Genomic DNA, 20,492 nt, shown 5'->3' on the forward strand with positions numbered 1-20,492 from the left:
GTTGAGCAGAAATTTTCAAAATGTTGTGTTTCCTTAATTATGGACGCAAATTTTGCCTTTCTTTTTATTATTTTTTATTTGCATTTAAAAATACTAAAATAGAACACACATTTGGCGCCTCCATCCTACCCATTACCAGTCAGACCTTATATAAGTTTATACTCCCTATACCTGACGATACTACACCATTGGGCTCCCTGTCTCTCCCTACTTCTCACCTAGGTATTCTTGGCCCTTACATGAATCACCAAAGAAAAAACCCTATCACAGCATCAGAACTTTGTTTTTCTTACCTAAGCCTCATTTTAAGCTGCACAGAAGCTAAGCTCCACCCCATCAAAGAAATCTGCCCGGGAATTTTTCCCCTGCTGCTGTGCAAAGTGTGATAGGATTTGTGATGTTGTTGTTCTTGTTGCCTAGCAACTTGGAGGGGGGATCAGGAGGACACAGGACAGTTGGATCTGTGTCTCATGCTCCCTTTCACCTCCTTTCAACCAAAAAGATGGCTGCCCCCATGTAATCACAAACATTTGCCTGTTCTTTTAAAACAGGGTGGGTAAGAGATTATATTACCTATCTATTTTAATTAACATAACTGAAGTAACTTAATGACAGTATGTTTGTTTAGGCTGAAGTTTCTCTTTAACACATGATTCACCTCTCGTTACTGGTTTGATCTCATTAGTTATTGCTCCTTATCTGTTTATCTCATTAAATAGCTCTTCTTTAGTTAAAGTAAAATCCAAGTAATAAAATTCAAAGGTTTTTTTTTTTTCAAATCAGCTGCAATAATATTTCAGGGTTACGTCCTTTAAAGAGGAACTATCAAATAATCTATCATTCTGTTAACCCCACATACCTACAGAGCTTTTATCCAGCAACACTATAAAGCTTTCCAGAATTCTCTCAGCACAGCCTGTGTGGAAGGAATACCGGTACTTTGTTTATCAGCTTTTTGTAACAATGACCGTTTTGGGAAGGCAGGGGCTGTACCATGTGGATAGGTTCCACGTCTCTGTCACTATTCACAGAGGAATTATTTACTGTTTGTTTCTGCACTGCCCACACATGCTGTTTTTTCACGGATCATATGAGAACTGCTGAGAGATTTTTCAGCTACAGAAAAAGGATCTGAAGAGAAGGAGGCCTACTTTATTCCTATTATTGGATGCTTAAACCCTCATTCAGAATGAGCTCTTCCTGGCTGCAATCTCTGTTTACTTGACACTGTGTGAGGCAGACAGAGACACAGGAACAGCTGATGAGTTATTTACACAATATATTGATGCTATATTTCTGCTTTCTATCATTCTGAAGAGATCCCAGTTACTGGATTACAGGCAGTGAGGACTGTCTCTGTATGCTGGATGTGCTGGGCAAAGTCCTCCATAGTAATGCCCACAGCGAAAACTGTTCTCTGTAAATGTCATTTTTCTTCACACAAAAAAAAGAAAAGACAGAAAAAAAGCCTTTGTTTTGCTATTTGCTAGTAATTACTGGAAATATATGTGGCATTTAGAATTTTAGTTAACTTTGATAGTTGTCCTTTAATGTGAGATTTTGGAAACTCCTGCATATTTTTTTTTCTTGAAAAAAACCTATATTTCAGTCTTTTCTGAAATGTCTAGTTTGGCTTTCCCATGCAGCACAATCTCACACCAGCAGTATTTCCAGATAGGCTCACGCATAAACCGTTCCGACGGTCAGATGTACATTTTTCAATCACTCCAGAAAATAGTATCTGAAATAGCTCTTTGCAGAGCGCGATTGGAGTCCCCGGGAGGCGGCCATACTGCCGGGGTTCTGCCGCAGCTTCTGGGAATGGATGTTAATAAAACTATTTCTGCCAGAAAGAGCATGATATTTCACTGGCTATCTCGGCAATTTGGAATACATATTTGGTATTTTATACAGATAGGACTTTTTTTTTGTATTTCCTAAATAAAAAGAAAATGAATGGCAAAGTCTGTGCGAACATTCAGCGAGCTGTGTGGGAAAATGGAATTCAATGAAGAAGTGATTGAAAAGAGGGAAAAATATGTTTTTCAGTGTTGATTGGCTGTCCTTGAAGGCGTGCCAATAGCCAATCAAAAGTTGTAGGCAGTCACGTCTAATAAGCTGTTTATTCAATGCACGGCAAACAGCAAACTAAAGTCTGATGACCATTTATTGGGGTATCTATCTATCCATCTATCTTCCCTGTGTCCCTTGTGACCTAGTCACTCCTTTCCAAGTTGTGCCCCCTTTTATGTAGCTCTTTTTAGGCCCAGTTTATATTAGCGTTTTTGAGCCAAAAGGAGCGGTTGCGGTCTCCGCTTCACCGGATCCGGATGGCTCAGTCCGTGGCCCGGTACACATAGTGAAAACAGATCTGATCAATGATTGATCGGATCCGTTTTCACTCAGCGATACATACCTAATCTTCCGTAGCAGCCGGCGGTAGAGGCTTCCTCTTCTTCCGCTGTGACTACACAGCTCGTCATGTGACTAGTCACATGACGCAACATGTAGTCACATGACGCAACATGTAGTCACATGACGCGGAAGAAGACGGAAGCCTCTACCACCGGCTGCTATGGAAGATTAGGTATGTATAAACTCTCCCTCACCCACCCGCCCAGCTGCTGCACCCTCCCTCACCCTCCCGTCGCTCAGGTTCGCGTCGCCCCATAGGAGAAAAGTAATTTATGGCTCATTTTACTCTGTAAAAAAATCGTACTTCTAATTTGTATATGTTTTTACATATTTTACATTTTACAATTTTTCGCCATAGTGCCCCTTTAATCCTATTGCCTCCTACGGTGTTCCCTCAGCCCCTAGATTGTAAGCAATCCACATCGGTCATCCTCCCTCCTACCGTATCCTGAGATTCCCCCTCCTCCTCCAAGATTACCTAACGGAATAAGATTTCTTCCCTCCTGTGCAATATGTTGGCACTTTTAAAGAAAAATGACAATAATGACAATAATGTTTCAGTACAGCCTTATCAATCAGTTTTACTGTTTTTCATTAGAAGGTGAACCTTTCCTGTGTACTCCTGACCCTTCTGTTCAGCAGTAAAGGGACTGCGGTATTATTTACCAGGAGTTCCATCCACCGCAGCTCTGTTAGTCTTTTATAAAAGACTCACATCCGCTCGCCAGTTCCGCCTTCTACCAGGTATGGATTAATTAACAGTCCAGCTTGTGTGCCTACCACCATCTAACTGCTTAGGAAGTGGCATAGCTGTTAGCTCATTAAAAGATGCCTATTCTCATCTCCAGTGGCGTAACTAGAAATATCTGGGCCCCCCTGTGAAACTTTGGATATCCCCCGTCGCTGAGAACCAATGTTATACAATTGGCCAGTGCAGACTTGAATGTGTTTTCCCCATGCAGATACAAACAGACAGCAGTGAAGCACTGCAGGCATTTTCTCTATCAATTACATTAGCTTCTGTGATAAATGTGCATGTTTTCACACATACAGACACACATGGTGTGCAGAAAATACATACAGAAAATCGACATACGAGTGTGCTCCCAGCCTCAGCTTATTACACTCACTCTGTCCATCTCTGATGGAGCAGAACTGGCTCTGCAGACTCCTCCAGCATAACATAAACACAGAGCACTTGTGGAGGGGGCGGAGAGGCTGGGGGCTGGGCGCTGTACACAAGACCCTGCTGCACACTGAATAGGGACTGTCCATAAAACGTTGTAGTCATTAGAACAATTGTGCAGAGTGCAGAATGTTTTTACTCCCCATGCCCTTAGTTGTCAGTCTCCCAGGACAGGGAAAAGAAACTTCTCCCCCCACAGAGCCCCCTGCTGCTTCTGGGCCCCCCTGTGGCTGCATTCCTTGCAGGGTTTTTGTTTTGCACAGGTCCATAAAAACGAGTCTACAACTTTATTCGGTTCTTCTTCTCGATTTGATATTTTAGAGAAAATGTGTTAAAAAAAAAATGAAAGCTTGGTTTGCAATTGGGCGAAAAAGCCACATCTTCCATTGTGAGGGATATTTGACTTTTGTTTAGTAATTTGCTCGATCTGGTTCATCAATTTCACGAGTCTCCAGCATTTCCAATTATTGATTTGCTGGAATCCCTTTCAGTGTCTCCACAGCTAATTAACTGTCAGCCTTGTTTCAAAGGACAAAAAAGAAAAAGTCATTCTTGCCTTCAGCTGCTTCTCGGTGACTCTCACCAACCAGACTCTGTGGACTTTTTTGTTTCCAACAGATGCTTGCCAAATTACTGCGAACACGGAGGATCATGCTCGCAGACTTGGAGCGCTTTCCACTGCGACTGCGGGGACTCGGGCTACGCCGACGCCACTTGCCATAGCGGTGAGTATGCCCTCCCTGTCTGTCTCAGTCAAAGTGTGTTTCAAAAAGTGCCAAAGCCAATAATGTGACAATTGGCCACTGCCGCCATCCATCTGTTAGGTGTCCTACATTTCAGATGGGCAAGGAGGACTTAGTGGATGAACTGTAACTACGGCTCACTTGGCAAACTCTGTATGAGAATGCTGAAGATTGCCTACCGCAGATTTTCATCCAACCTGCAATATGTAACAAAAGCTTTAAAGAGAAACTCCAACCAAGAATTTAACTTTATCCCAATCAGAAGCTGATACCCCCTTTTACATGAGAAATCTATTGCTTTTCACAAACAGACCATCAGGGGGCGCTGTATGACTGATATTGTGGTAAAACCCCTCCCACAAGAAGCTCTGAGGACCGTGGTACTTTTGACAGTTTGCCACAATGTAACAAGGTTCACAGACAGGAAATAGCTGTTTGCAGCTGTCTCCAACTGCCAAAACAGCTAGCAGCAGCTACATCACCTGCCAGCAGTAAAAATGTCACCATGTGATAAATGTCAGAATGTAAATCAGGGAAAGATTTTACAATGAGCAAACACTGACTAAATCATTTATACATAATTATTGTAAAAATGAAGCACTTTTTTTTATTACATTATTTTCACTGGAGTTCCTCTTTAAAGGGAATCTGAAGTGAAAATAAACTTATGAGATAATGAATTGTATGCGTAGCACAGCTAAGAAATAAAACATTAGTAGCAAATAGAATCGAGGCGTTGCTAGAATCCTAAGAGATCCAGGACACTTTAAGGCATTCCAGTTGGAAAAATGGGTGTGGCCACACACCAGAATGTGGGTGTGTCATGGGTGGAGTCATAAGCAGCGGTCTAAGTAGGCCTGCCCAGAAAAGTGTTGGATGAAGCCCCCTCTCCATTAATACAAAAAAGACCCAAAACTGTATTTGATCAGAGAGGGATCTATCTGTTGGTCGATCTGATGGCAAATCGACCAATGTATGGCCACCATTATAGAAAGGGAGAAGGGGGCTTGAAGCTTAAGAGTATGACTGTACCTTTTCCAAACTCTGAGTGTGTGCAGGGAGTAGGGAGAGCATGAAGCCAACTCAGCAACGCTCTTCAGTAGGACCAAACTATAGCTACTAATGAGAAAGGGGCCAGCAGGTCAGATTCAATTGGCACCCGCAAGGGAGACATATTCCTTGTCTTAATAGAAGGGACATAAGCCAACTGGACAGTTATGTAATAGTTACAGGGCCAGTTCTAGTAAGAGTGGGGCCCTGGGGCAGAATAAATATTGACACCCCCCCCCCCCAATAGACCAAAAAGCAGCATTAGGAGCCATTTTTTGCAACAATTTCCCCCCCTGGCCCTCTGAACTGGCTGCTGACCCTCCCTCCCAATCACCACCAAACTTAACTGTGCTCCCTCGGGCCCCTGCAGAATCTTTGGCAGTGTAGCTTCTCACCTGCCCTTAGCACAGATGAGACGCCACTCTGCCAAATACTCTCTAGAGGCCCCAGTGAGCAACAGCTAAGATGGGAGGGAAATGCCTTGGGGGCCCTGGGGCAATTGCCCCCTTTGCCTCTATGATAGCGCCGGCCCTGAATAGTTATATAGTACAGGGACTGAGGGCCGCCCAAGGTCCTTGGAAGCTGGAAGCACTTAATGGAGATTCTAGGTGGCCTATAGTTCCTGATGAGCCTATAAATGATGGATTGTAAGCTCTGCAGGGCCAGCTTTGAAACATGAACAGGAGGAACTCTAAAATAGTAAGCAATCTTGGACAACAGTGTCATGCAAACAGCATGGATCCAGACCATGGTACTGGCAGTTTCCTGTCTGTGAACCTCATTGCATTGTGGGAAATAGCTGTTTACAGCTGTTTCCAACTGCCAAAAAAGCAAGCAACATCTCCTTTCACTGACATCACCTGCCAGCAGTAAAAATGTCACCATGTGATAAATGTCAGAATGTAAATCAGGGAGAGGAAAGATTTTACAATGGGCAAACACTGACTAAATCATTTATAGATAATTACTGTAAAAATTAAGCACTTTTTTATTACGTTTTTTTTCACTGGAGTTCCTCTTTTCAAGAAAAAAACATTTCTTTGTTACAGCTGATACAAATTTAAAAAAAAATCTGCACTGTTTCTGCTTACTGCTTTCATGGAAGCAGACCTATTGTTTACAGCCTGTGCTTTCAAATGGGCTTATCTGCCATCTCTGCCCTGGTCGTCATGTGACACGGGAGGGAGATCAAATTACACCTTGTGATTAGACACAAATGAGGGGGATTTAAACAGGCTAAACTCTCTAAATTAGGGTTCAGGAACCTTTTTGGCTGAGAGAGCCATAAACGCCACATATTTTAAAATGTAATTCCGTGGGAGCCATAAAGGATGTTTCAAACTGGGACAGTGCGCATGCGCAGCAGAGGGTTTACGTCCCTGTTGCCATGGTGATGTGTATACAGTTGATCCGCCAGGTAACGGAAGTGTCAGACACGTCTTCAGCTTCTCTTGGGTTTCAGCAACATCAACAATTTCCCCGAGAGCCAGACAGGAGAAATACCGACTAACAGCTTGTACAATTAGCTAGCTGACTTGAGGGTCGATTCACTTTGTAGGACGAGATCCCCGCACTTTGGCCCAATAGGCTGCCTGTGAAGTGACAGGCAGCCTGTTGGGCCAATCAAAGTGCGGGGATCACATCCTACAAAGTCACCGGACCTTACAGGGTCCAGAGTGGGAGAATTGGAGCGGTCGTTAGTTTTGGGGTAGTCAGTTAGTAGTGCATGCTACAGCAGTAGTGTGCCTACTTTGAAAATGTTACTTGCGCTGCCACACTAAGCTGAGCTGCTTGAGCCGTGTAGCTTAGTGAATCAACCCCCTACTGATTTGTATGTGAGCCAGATGCAGCCATCAAAATAGCTACATCTGCCTCCCGAGCCATAGGTTCCCTACCCCTGCCTTAAATACATCCAGGCTGCATTTCTCTGTTTTACTTCTGTCCAGTGCAAGAGTTCAGTTCCACTTTAACAGCTCCAACACACAACATGTTGGATCTATGAATCCATTGGTGTGGACCTACTGTATAAGCAATGTCAACAAAACACATATACAGTAGTGTTGGGCGAACAGTGTTCGCCACTGTTCGGGTTCTGCAGAACATCACCCTGTTCGGGTGATGTTCGAGTTCGGCCGAACACCTGACGGTGCTCGGCCAAACCGTTCGGCCATATGGCCGAACTAAGAGCGCATGGCCGAACGTTCCCCGAACGTTCGGCTAGCGCTGTGATTGGCCGAACGGGTCACGTGGTTCGGACCCGAACGCGCTCTGATTGGCCGAACTGTCACGTGGTTCGGGTAAATAAATACCCGAACCACGTCATATCTCCGCCATTTGTCTGTGGGTTTAGCTTTGGGTAGGCAGGCAGGGTAGTTCGCGCTCCAGCCACGCTAGCCAGGGTCCCCCCTGTCATTGTGTCACTGCTGGGAACAGTAGTACACCGCTTGCTCAGCCACACTATATAGCATTCTGTTTACTGCCACTCTGTGTACCTCGCTCAGCCACACTATATAGCATTCTGTTTACTGCCACTCTGTGTCTGCTGGGAATAGTAGTACACCGCTTGCTCAGCCACACTATATAGCATTCTGTTTACTGCCACTCTGTGTACCTCGCTCAGCCACACTATATAGCATTCTGTTTACTGCCACTCTGTGTCTGCTGGGAATAGTGGTACACCGCTCGCTCAGCCACACTATATAGCATTCTGTTCACTGTTCTGTGTCTGCTGGGAATAGTGGTACACCGCTCGCTCAGCCACACTATATAGCATTCTGTTTACTGTTCTGTGTCTGCTGGGAATAGTGGTACACCGCTCGCTCATCCACACTATATAGCATTCTGTTCACTGTTCTGTGTCTGCTGGGAATAGTGGTACACCGCTCGCTCAGCCACACTATATAGCATTCTGTTCACTGTTCTGTGTCTGCTGGGAATAGTGGTACACCGCTCGCTCAGCCACACTATATAGCATTCTGTTCACTGTTCTGTGTCTGCTGGGAATAGTGGTACACCGCTCGCTCAGCCACACTATATAGCATTCTGTTTACTGTTCTGTGTCTGCTGGGAATAGTGGTACACCGCTCGCTCAGCCACACTATATAGCATTCTGTTTACTGTTCTGTGTCTGCTGGGAATAGTGGTACACCGCTCGCTCAGCCACACTATATAGCATTCTGTTTACTGTTCTGTGTCTGCTGGGAACAGTAGTACACCGCTCACTCAGCCAGAGTATATAGCATTGTGTTTACTGCCACTCTGTGTACACCGCTCAGCCAGACTATATACCATTGTTTACTGACACTCTGTGTACACCGCTCAGCCAGACTATATACCATTGTTTACTGACACTCTGTGTACACCGCTCAGCCAGACTATATACCATTGTTTACTGACACTCTGTGTACACCGCTCAGCCAGACTATATACCATTGTTTACTGCCACTCTGATTCTGCTGGGAACAGTAGTACACCGCTCGCTCAGCCAGACTATATACCATTGTTTACTGACACTATATAGCAGACTATATAGCATTGTGTGTACACCGCTCAGCCAGACTATATACCATTGTTTACTGACACTCTGTGTACACCGCTCAGCCAGACTATATACCATTGTTTACTGCCACTCTGATTCTGCTGGGAACAGTAGTACACCGCTCGCTCAGCCAGACTATATACCATTGTTTACTGACACTCTGTGTACACCGCTCAGCCAGACTATATACCATTGTTTACTGCCACTCTGATTCTGCTGGGAACAGTAGTACACCGCTCGCTCAGCCAGACTATATAGCATTGTGTTTACTGCCACTCTGTGTACACCGCTCAGCCACACTATATAGCATTGCGTACTCTGCCAGTCAGTGTGTATATTGCTGGGATCAGTAATACTCCACTCACCGTCAACCACTATATGAGCTCAACATGAGTTCCCCAGAGACCTCCGCTGTGAGCAGCACTCCCAACAACAGCAACAGCCAACGCCCCACGCAAGCTATAACATCCACCCCAGCAGCCAGTGGTCAGCAGCAGCCCTCCCCGGAGGAGAACGTTGTGTCCATCAGTCCGTCGCCAGAGCGATTAATGAGGGCTGCCATTGAGGAGATGGTGGGGCCTGATGTGGAGGAGGAGGTCTGGCTCAGGCCAGCATCCCAAGTTAATGTTGAGGACGATGAGGGGTCTGTGTCTGGGGATGTTGGGGTGGCAGAGGTGGTGGGTGGGTCAGACTCAGGAGAAGAGTTGTATGATGAGGATGATGATCGGGACCATCTGTATGTGCCTCAGAGTCCGACCCCGGAAAACATGTTGTATCGTGTGTTTAGGTACTAAAATCTGCGTTCCCTCCCAGTAGTGTTGGGCGAACAGTGTTTGCCACTGTTCGGGTTCTGCAGAACATCACCCTGTTCGGGGTGACTATATAGCAGACTATATAGCATTGTGTTTAATGCCACTCTGTGTACACGGCTCAGCCACACTATATAGCATTGTGTTTACTTCCACTCTGTGTCTGCTGGGAACAGTAGTACACCGCTCACCCGCCACTGTATAGCATTGTGCTCTGTGTCACTGCTGACAATAGTGGTACACCGCTCACCCACCACTGTATAGCATTTCTGTACTGCCACTGTACTGCTGCCAGTCAGCGTGTACTTTAAGGATAAGTGAAATGAGGAAGAAATCCGGTGAAAGAGGGAGGGGCAAGGGAAGAGGTGTTTCCCCTGACGGTTCACGTACAGGCCACAGGGGAGCACCCAAGAAAACCCACTCAATACTGCCCATGTTGTCCAGGACAACAACCCTCACAGATCCAAAAGAGCAGGACCAGATAATTACTTGGATGACCTCTCAAGCGTCCAGCAGTGGGTTAAGCAGCACCAGCACATCACGCACGAGGTCCGAGTCCTCAGCCAGTTAAAGTCTGGGCTTTCTTTGAAGACTGCACTGAGGATGTTACCATGGCGATTTGCAAGGTGTGCAAGACCCGCCTGAGCAGGGGGAAAAGTATTAACAACCTCTCCACCACCAGCATGAGCCGCCACATTCTATCCAAACATCCCACTCTGTGGGCAAACGCGGCAGGACAGGGTACCACCAGCAACACTGCCTTTCTTGGGTTCACCAGACTCACCACCAGACCCGCCTCAGCAGCAGCAGTAGCCCAGCCATTGCGTGGTTCACAACATTCACAAACATCAGACGATGCTGACACTGTCACTTTCCGGACTAGTGCTCTTGAGGTCTCCCAGTGTTCATCAAACACAACAACCAACAGCCCTTCGGTGTGCAGCGCTACGGTTGAGTTGTCTGTCTCTGAGATGTTTGAGCACAAGAGGAAATTGCCAGCAAATGACCCCCGGGCCGTGGCAGTAACAGCCAGCCAGCATAGCCAAGCTTCTGGCCTGCGAAATGCTGCCATATCGAGTGGTGGAGACAAACAGCTTCAAGGGCATGATGTCAGTGGCCATCCCACGTTACGTGGTTCCCAGCCGCTACCACTTTGCGCGCTCTGCAGTGCCTGAGTTGCATGAGCATGTGGTCAGCTAAATAACCCGAAGCTTGAAGAATGCCGTTGCCTGCAAGGTTCACCTCACCACTGACACCTGGACGAGTGCGTTCGGCCAGGGTCGATACATCTCCCTTACCGCGCACTGGGTGAACCTTGTGGAGCCTGGCAGCGATTCCTCACCTGCTACGGCGCGGGTGTTGCCCACGCCACAAACAGCTGGATAACAACAGCAGCACCTACCTCTCTGACTCCTTCTCCTCCAACGCATCTCAAAGCTGTACCTCATCCGGAAATGCTAACCCAGCACCAGCAGCAGTAGGATCGTGGAAGCAGTGCAGCACAGCTGTTGGCATGCGTCAGCAAGCGTTGCTGAATCTGATCTGCCTTGGGGATAAGCAGCACACAGGGGAGGAAATTTGGAGGGGAATAAAGGAACAGACGGATTTGTGGCTGGCACCGCTGGACCTGAAACCGGGCATGAAGCTAGACACCTGGCACGAACTGGCAATGTACGCAATAGAGGTGCTGGCTTGCCCGGCAGCCAGCGTTATGTCGGAACGCTGTTTCAGTGCTGCCGGAGGCATCATCACAGATCGGCGTATCCGCCTCTCCACAGAAAATGCAGACCGTCTGACTCAAATTAAAATGAATCAATCCTGGATTGGAAACGACTACGCAACACTCCTGGACCCCAACCAAGTAACATGACCGATGAACATCTGGGATGGTTTAGCGTTTCCGGTCCCTGTTTATTGAACCTCTCATCTGTATTACATTTATGACTGCATGGCGGCAAAAAGCATTGCTGCTATATCCGCACGCTTTTTGTCCTCATGCAAGGCCTGGGTTGTTGTGTCTCACAAAGCGTGGCCTTCTCCTCCTGCGCCTCCTCCTGTTCCATCACGTGTGCTGCTGCTGCTGCTGCTGCTGCTGGGTTACCGTTGCCGGTCCCTGTTTATGGAACCTCTTATCTTTATTACATTTATGACTACATGGCGGTACAAAGCATGCTATCCGCACGCTTTTTGTCCTCATGCAAGGCCTGGGTTGTTGTGTCTCACAAAGCGTGGCCTTCTCCTCCTGCGCCTCCTCCTGTTCCATCACGTGTGCTGCTGCTGCTGCTGCTGCTGGGTTAGCGTTGCCGCGTGGTCCCTGTTTATTGAACCTCTTATCTTTATTACATTTATGACTACATGGCGGTACAAAGCATGCTATCCGCACGCTTTTTGTCCTCATGCAAGGCCTGGGTTGTTGTGTCTCACAAAGCGTGGCCTTCTCCTCCTGCGCCTCCTCCTGTTCCATCACGTGTGCTGCTGCTGCTGCTGCTGCTGGGTTAGCGTTGCCGCGTGGTCCCTGTTTATTGAACCTCTTATCTTTATTACATTTATGACTACATGGCGGTACAAAGCATGCTATCCGCACGCTTTTTGTCCTCATGCAAGGCCTGGGTTGTTGTGTCTCACAAAGCGTGGCCTTCTCCTCCTGCGCCTCCTCCTGTTCCATCACGTGTGCTGCTGCTGCTGCTCCTGCTGGGTTAGCGTTGCCGCGTGGTCCCTGTTTATTGAACCTCTTATCTTTATTACATTTATGACTACATGGCGGTACAAAGCATGCTATCCGCACGCTTTTTGTCCTCATGCAAGGCCTGGGTTGTTGTGTCTCACAAAGCGTGGCCTTCTCCTCCTGCGCCTCCTCCTGTTCCATCACGTGTGCTGCTGCTGGGTTAGCGTTGCCGCGTGGTCCCTGTTTATTGAACCACTTATCTTTATTACATTTATGACTGCATGGTGGTACAAAGCATGCTATCCGCACGCTTCTTGTCCTCATGCAAGGCCTGGGTTGTTGTGTCTCAAAGCGTGGCCTTCTCCTCCTGCGCCACCCTCCTCCTGTTCCATCACGTGTGCTGCTGCTGGATTAGCATTACCGGTCCCTTTTCCTGGAACCTCTTATATGTATTACATTTATGACTGCATGCCGACAAAAAGCATGTTACCTGTGCAAAGAAAACAGACATTTCCCGCATTTAAAAGACAGTTTTCCCTTTGAAACTTTAAAATCGATTTTCTCAAAAACTATAAGCTCTTTTTGCTAAATTTTTTTTTCCTCTTGTACCCACTCCCAAGGTGCACATACCCTGTAAATTTGGGGTATGTAGCATGTAAGGAGGCTTTACAAACCACAAAAGTTCGGGTCCCCATTGACTTCCATTATGTTCGGAGTTCGGGTCGAACACCCGAACATCGCGGCCATGTTCGGCCTGTTCGGCCCGAACCCGAACATCTAGATGTTCGCCCAACACTAATATACAGTAAGTTTACTTTAATAAGATTTTGCCATGCATTTGCTTTGCACAACAGTCAATTCAGTACCACAACACAAAACTATTTGTGCCACTCACATCAACATGCCAAATAAAGCAAAAGTCGGAGTCCTGCCACTTGTTTTAATCCTCACAGTCATTTTCCGAGAATTATAAGAAGCCCTCCTCTCTGTGTCAGTTAATATGGGTGTAGACGGTGCCCTCTGGATGAGTCCACTGACCAAGAACTGTAATTTTCATCAGGCACCAATTATGTTCTCTACGGACGCAGCCTATTATCGCCGAGCGCATTTCTCCCCTCCTCCTCCTCTCCTTCATCTGGTGCAGAATTGAAATTAATAATAGCCTACAGGAACGCCACAAGTGAACTGTGACTCTCCCAAGGAATAAATATAGAAAGGTAATTATTCACGGCACCCTCCCATGCAGCGATTCTTAAGATGATACAATGTTCAAAACACAACCAAAAAGCAACATTTTACCCAATTACAGGCGTGAGTTCTAATGGAAAATAGGTGGGATGTGTGAAGAAGGAGATTTCGGAGGTGCTGAGGTGTTTTTTTTGTTTTTGAGGGGGGGGGGGGAGAGTTCCCCCTCCAGCCTCTAGATATGAAATCACACCGAGAAGAGAAACCTTTCAGTTATTAATTATAGACTCCGAGCGTTAATGAACTTGTTTGCGAGAAAGTGGTATTTCGAGGCATTTCCAGATGTTGTGCCTTCCAGGAGAAAGATAGAGTCGCAATGACCTTTCTCAGCAGAGGGAAGCGTATGGCTTTTCGTGCAGCTCACTGCAAATCCAAGAGATTTGGGGCCTGTTTATGAAAAAAGTCAGTTAAAGGACAACTGAAGTGAGAAGAAAACGGAGACTGCCATAGGTGTTTCTTTTTAACCTTTTGCCGACCGCGTCACACCGATGGGCGTGGCCACGGTGGCAGCCCCAGGACCGCCTAACGCCAATTGCGTAAAGTCCTGGGGCTCTGTTTTGCAGGAGATCGCGCGCAGGCTGCGCGCGCATCTCCTGCTTGGGGGGCGGAGTTCCGCCCCGCCTTCAGTCTCCGAACGGCTATTGCCGCTCGGGAGACTGTTAGACGGCGTGATCGCCGTCTATTTAGACTTTGCAGCGCTGCGATCAGCAGCAGCGCTGCACTAGGGACAGCCGTGTGACACGGCTGTCCCCCTGGGGGACAAGAGAGCGATCAGCCCTCATAGGCAGAAGCCTATGACAGCCGATCGCCGTAATTGGCCGGCTGTGGGGAGGGAGAGAGGGAGGGAGGGAGGGAGAGGGTTTAAAGAACAGTTTGTTTTTAAAAAATACAGGAACAATAATATTTACAATGAAGAAAATAAACATGGGGGGAGCGATCAGACCCCACCAACAGAGAGCTCTGTTGGTGGGGAGAAAAGGAGGGGGGGGGGGGGGGTGATCACTTGTGTGCTGTGTTGTGCGGCCCTGCAGCTAGGCCTTAAAGCTGCAGTGGCCAATTTTACTCAAAATGGCCTGGTCACTAGGGGGGTTTAGCCCTGCAGTCCTCAAGAGGTTAAACAATACCAGTTGTCTGGCAGTCCTGCTGATCTGTTTGGCTGCAGTAGTGTCTGAACAACACCAGAAACAAGCATGCAGCTAATCTTGTCAGATCTGACAATAATGTCAGAAACACCTGAACTGCTGCATGCTTGTTCAGGGGCTATGACACATAGGGCTTGATTCACAAAGCGTTGCTAACTGTTAGCACACTTGTGAAAAGCCCCTTATCACGCCTAAACACACATTTCACGTGATAAATAGGGGGGACACTGTAAGGACAAAGAGGCTGGTGATTGTATGTAGAATGTTCCCTCTGTGTCCTAATACTGATGTCACTCACAAACCCACTTCGGGTTCTCTTTAAAATAAAACTGTGGGAATAATCTTAAAAAGTATTTTTTAGGAGAAGGAGGATACATACAATGGTTTTGCAATAGAAGCAAAAATAACAGAGGCGCCAGCAAGTATACAAATAATTAAAAACCGCTTAAAGAGGAACTCCAGTGAAAATAATGTAATAAAAAAGTGCTTCATTTTTACAATAATTATGTATACATGATTTAGTCAGTGTTTGCTCATTGCAAAATCTTTTCTCTCCCCGATTTACATTCTGACATTTATTACATGGTGACATTGTTACTGTGGGCAGGTTATGTAGCTGTTTCTAGCTGTTCTGGCTTTAACAGACAGCTGTAAACAGCCATTTCCTGTCTGTGAACATTGTTACATTGTGGCAGTTTGCCCAGAGTACCGCAGTACCAGAGCCTCTTTTGGGAGGGGTTTCAGCACAAAATCAGTCATACAGCGCCCCCTGATGGTCTGTTTGTGAAATGCAATAGATTTGTCATGTAAAAGGGGGTATCAGCTACTGATTGGGATAAAGTTAAATTCTTGGTCGGAGTTTCTCTTTAAAAGGAGGGATGCAGGTGGACACACCTCTCTCAGATACATAATAGATCAGCCAATGGTTTATTTCATTACTTTATTTTCACCTCGGGTGTCCATGTGTTGTGATAGTAGATTAGGCATCTTTCAACCTACGTAAATGTTATTTTTCACCCTGTGATTTGGCTTCAGTCATTTGACATCCTTTGTTTCCGTGTTTCACCCGGCAGCTCTGTATGAACAATCCTGCGAGGCCTACAAGCACAAGGGTTACCCGTCCGACTTCTACTACATTGACTCGGATGGCAGTGGGCCACTTGGACCCGTGCGGGTGTTCTGTAATATAACCGGTAAGTGCTGCTGCACCCTCATTCATATTTAAAGTCGTCATTAAATATTTCACTATCTCTGTGTCCTCCAGCACACTAGCGGAGACATCAAGCTAGTCAGATCAGCGGGAGGCCAGATTGCTCTGGCTTCAAGCAGCAACGGCTCTGTGGCTCACATCGGGTCTGTTGCTGTCGAGTTTTAACCATGATCACCTGTCCTCATGAGATCCGCCAAAACGAAAATGGCCCTCTCCCTTAATTGGGCTGTTTAGCTGGAGATGACGGGCAGATGACACGGCAGCTGGTGTCCGATGCTACATATTGGGAGGCAGTGTATTAAACATCAAACAGAAATTACTGAGGCAGAGAAGGCATTATGGCGGTAAGGCAGATTAGACGCCGTTCATTTCAGTGGTTTTTGGTCAGCTCATGGTAGGACGATTTGGTCTCTGCTCTTTAGAAGGGCTTCTTCTGTCCCATACAGATTTTTCAAACTCACCAGCCGACCATTGGGAGAAATCAGTGCGTATGTGGGAACAGCTCAGCGCTGTTTGTTTTGGTGCTTCAGCTGTTTCATCCCACATCCCAAAAACATACAGGTAAGTTAATTGGCTTCCCCCTAAAAATTGGCTCTAGACTACGACACATACACCACACGATACATACATAGACATCACTATGGTAGGGATTAGATTGTAAGCCCCTCTGAGGACAGTTAGACAAGACAAAATTCTCTGTACTGCGCTGTGGAGGATGTGAGTGCTACAGAAACACTAAATAATAATAATACACATCCAAGCATAACTCCCCAATATTAGATACTATTCTTCATCCGGATAAGAAACACAGTACACAGGGACACGAGGAGGCTAGGAGCCACTCTGGTGCAGTATGCCTCTTATACAAAGGGTACAAAGGAACGATGCTTGAATGAAATTGTACTCACAATTTAGGGTTACTAGTACAAGAAGATACCTCTTGAGATAGCATGTGGGGGAGAGACTGTAAAACATTAAATTCCCCCCAGAAGGTAGGTGGTGACTTACCTTCCTGAAGTTCAAACTTTTTTTCAAATAAAGCACAGAAAGTAACAGTGTGTTTCCAAGCTCTCAGGAAGTTTCCTTAGGTTTAGTAAAGTGCTAAAAATCTCTGTTTGCCTCCAATACCTTTTTTATGTCCTGTGTGTGCACTTTTTTCTATACTTTATTCACATAAGTACAGTCACTTGACACAAGTCACGCCCTTATTACTTCCCACATTTCCTGCTCTATACCTTGTGGTCACATGACACACATCACATCCCTTTTACATCACATCCCCTGCTCCATACTGTGTGCTCACATGACACATATCACACCCCTGTTACTTCTCACATCCCCTGCTCCATACTGAGCGGTCACATGACACATATCACACCCCTGTTACTTCTCACATCCCCTGCTCCATAGTGTGTGGTCACATGACACATATCACACCCCTGTTACTACTCACATCCCCTGCTCCATACTGTGTGGTCACATGACACATATCACACCCCTGTTACTTCTCACTAGTGTTGGGCGAACACCTGGATGTTCGGGTTCGGGAACGTTCGCCGAACATGGCCGCGATGTTCGGCATGTTCGGGCCGAACCCCAAACTCCCCGAACATCCCGCTTTTGGGGGCCCTATGGGGTCGCAGGCATAAGGGGGGAGCATGCCCCGATCGCGGGGGGGGGGGGGTCGGAAATTCCCCCCACCCCCTCCGCTAGCGCTACCCCCTCTGCCCGCTTCCCCATGCAAAAGTTTGACGAAAGTAAAATAGTACCGGTGGTGGTGGCTGGCTGCTGCAGTGGCTGGCTGGCACTATGAAGTGACTGAGGAGGAGGAGTCCGGAGAGTGACGCGTTGAGGGAGGCCGGGCAGCGGGCGGTTCAGCGGTAGTACCCTTGTGGTACTTCCGCCCTTTCTCTGACCTCACGTCCTCTGCATACGAGGGTACGCGTCACGCGTACCCTCGTATGCGTCATCACGCAGAGGACGTGAGGTCAGAGAAAGGGCGGAAGTACCACAAGGGTACTACCGCTGAACCGCCCGCTGCCCGGCCTCCCTCAACGCGTCCTACTCCGACTCCTCCTCCTCAGTCACTTCATAGTGCCAGCCAGCCACTGCAGCAGCCAGCCACCACCACCGGTACTATTTTACTTTCGTCAAACTTTTGTATGGGGAAGCGGGCAGAGGGGGGAGCTCTAGCGGAGGGGGTGGGGGGAATTTACGCCCCCCCCCCCGCGATCGGGGCATGCTCCCCCCTTATGCCTGCGACCCCATAGGGGGGCCGTATTCGGCCGAACAGGGCAGTTCGGGCGAACCCGAACAGTTTGGCCGAAACACCACCAGGTGTTCGGCCGAACTCGAACATCACCCGAACAGGGTGATGTTCTGCAGTACCCGAAAAGTGTGATAGTGTACACTGTTCGCCCAACACTACTTCTCGCATCCCCTGCTCCATACTGAGCGGTCACATGACACATATCACACCCCTGTTACTTCTCACATCCCCTGCTCCATACTGAGCGGTCACATGACACATATCACACCCCTGTTACTTCTCACATCCCCTGCTCCATACTGTGTGATCACATGACACATATCACACCCTTGTTACTTCTCACATTCCTTGCTCCATACTGAGCGGTCACATGACACATATCACACCCCTGTTACTTCTCACATTCCCTGCTCCATACTGTGTGCTCACATGACACATATCACACCCCTGTTACTTCTCACATTCCCTGCTCCATACTGTGTGGTCACATGACACATATCACACCCCTGTTACTTCTCACATTCCCTGCTCCATACTGTGTGGTCACATGACACATATCACACCCCTGTTACTTCTCACATTCCCTGCTCCATACTGTGTGGTCACATGACACATATCACACCCCTGTTACTTCTCACATTCCCTGCTCCATACTGTGTGGTCACATAACACATATCACACCCCTGTTACTTCTCACATTCCCTGCTCCATACTGTGTGGTCACATGACACATATCACACCCCTGTTACTTCTCACATTCCCTGCTCCATACTGTGTGGTCACATGACACATATCACACCCCTGTTACTTCTCACATTCCCTGCTCCATACTGTGTGGTCACATGACACATATCACACCCCTGTTACTTCTCACATTCCCTGCTCCATACTGTGTGGTCACATGACACATATCACACCCCTGTTACTTCTCACATTCCCTGCTCCATACTGTGTGGTCACATAACACATATCACACCCCTGTTACTTCTCACATTCCCTGCTCCATACTGTGTGGTCACATGACACATATCACACCCCTGTTACTTCTCACATTCCCTGCTCCATACTGTGTGGTCACATAACACATATCACACCCCTGTTACTTCTCACATTCCCTGCTCCAGCCAGACCCAATTAAAGGGAAGGTCCAAGGTGAATAAAAATAAAAAAATCTACTTACCTGGGGCTTCCTCCAGCCCCTTGCAACTGTCCTGTGCCCCCGCCAGTGGCACAGGTTCCTCTCCGGTACAAAATGCCTCCTGCACTTCAGTGTGCAGCTTAAGGAGTCCCACTGACGTCATCCAGACTGTACTGTGCAAGCGCAGGAGGTGCAGTAGTTCTGCGCCTGCGCAGTACAGTCCGGATGACGTCAGTGCAACTACATGGTGCGCAGTCGACCTGGTGAGGTCGGCATCTGCACCGGAGGGAACCAGGAACTGCAGTGAGGACACAGGATGGCTGCCTGGGACTGGAGGAAGCCCCAGGTAAGTAGATTTATTTTTATTAATCTCGAACCTTCCCTTAAAATGAACCTCCAGACTAAGGGCTTGATTCACAAAGCGGTGCTAACCTAGTTAGCACGCCAAAAGACTTTTGGGTGTGATAAGCATTGCACTAAGTAGGTTAGCATCGCTTAGAGGGAAAAACTCATGTGCAAAGTTTTGCGCGCGCAAAGTCCGGTGCGCGTGAAACGTCGCATAGGGTTTAATGGCGTTGTGCATGTAAACTTTGCGCGCAAAAAAGTTTACAAAAACTTTGCGCACGAGTTTATTTTATATGATAAGGGGCTTTTCACCAGCGTGCTAACAGTTAGCATGGCTTTGTGAATCAAGCCCTAAAAATCTACTTAGCAGCACTGAAAAGGCCTGGTGTTTCTTTAAGTTTCACAGCATCAGAACTTTGTTTTTCTTACCAAAGCCTCATTTTTGGCTGCACATAAACTAAGCTCCGCCCGTCAAAGAAAACTGCCCGTGCATTTTTCCCCTGATACTGTGCAAAGCATGATGGGATTTTTGATGTTGTTGTTCTCAATGCTTACCAACTGGGAAGGGTGATCAGGAAACAGGACAGTTGGAACTGTGTCTCATGCTCCCTGACACCTCCTTTCAACCAAAAAGATGGCTGCCCTCATGAAATCACAAACATTTGCCTGTTCTTTCAAAACAGGGTGGGTAAGAGATTATATTACCTATCTATTTTAATTAAGATAACTAATGTAAC

General features: G+C 47.2%; 1 protein-coding gene across 1 annotated transcript in view; it reads left to right on the top strand.

Moving 5' to 3' along the window:
• The window catches only part of LOC137526181 (contactin-associated protein-like 5), a 508,827-nt gene that overhangs the window by 311,856 nt on the left and 176,479 nt on the right, over positions 1-20,492 (top strand). The window contains exons 11-12 of the mRNA XM_068247401.1: positions 4,220-4,326; positions 15,867-15,986. Coding sequence (XP_068103502.1) covers positions 4,220-4,326; positions 15,867-15,986 — 227 coding nt within the window. The remainder of the gene's footprint in view (positions 1-4,219; positions 4,327-15,866; positions 15,987-20,492) is intronic.

The sequence above is a fragment of the Hyperolius riggenbachi genome, chromosome 7, assembly GCF_040937935.1.
Source record: "Hyperolius riggenbachi isolate aHypRig1 chromosome 7, aHypRig1.pri, whole genome shotgun sequence".
Classification (NCBI taxonomy): Eukaryota; Metazoa; Chordata; class Amphibia; order Anura; family Hyperoliidae; genus Hyperolius; species Hyperolius riggenbachi.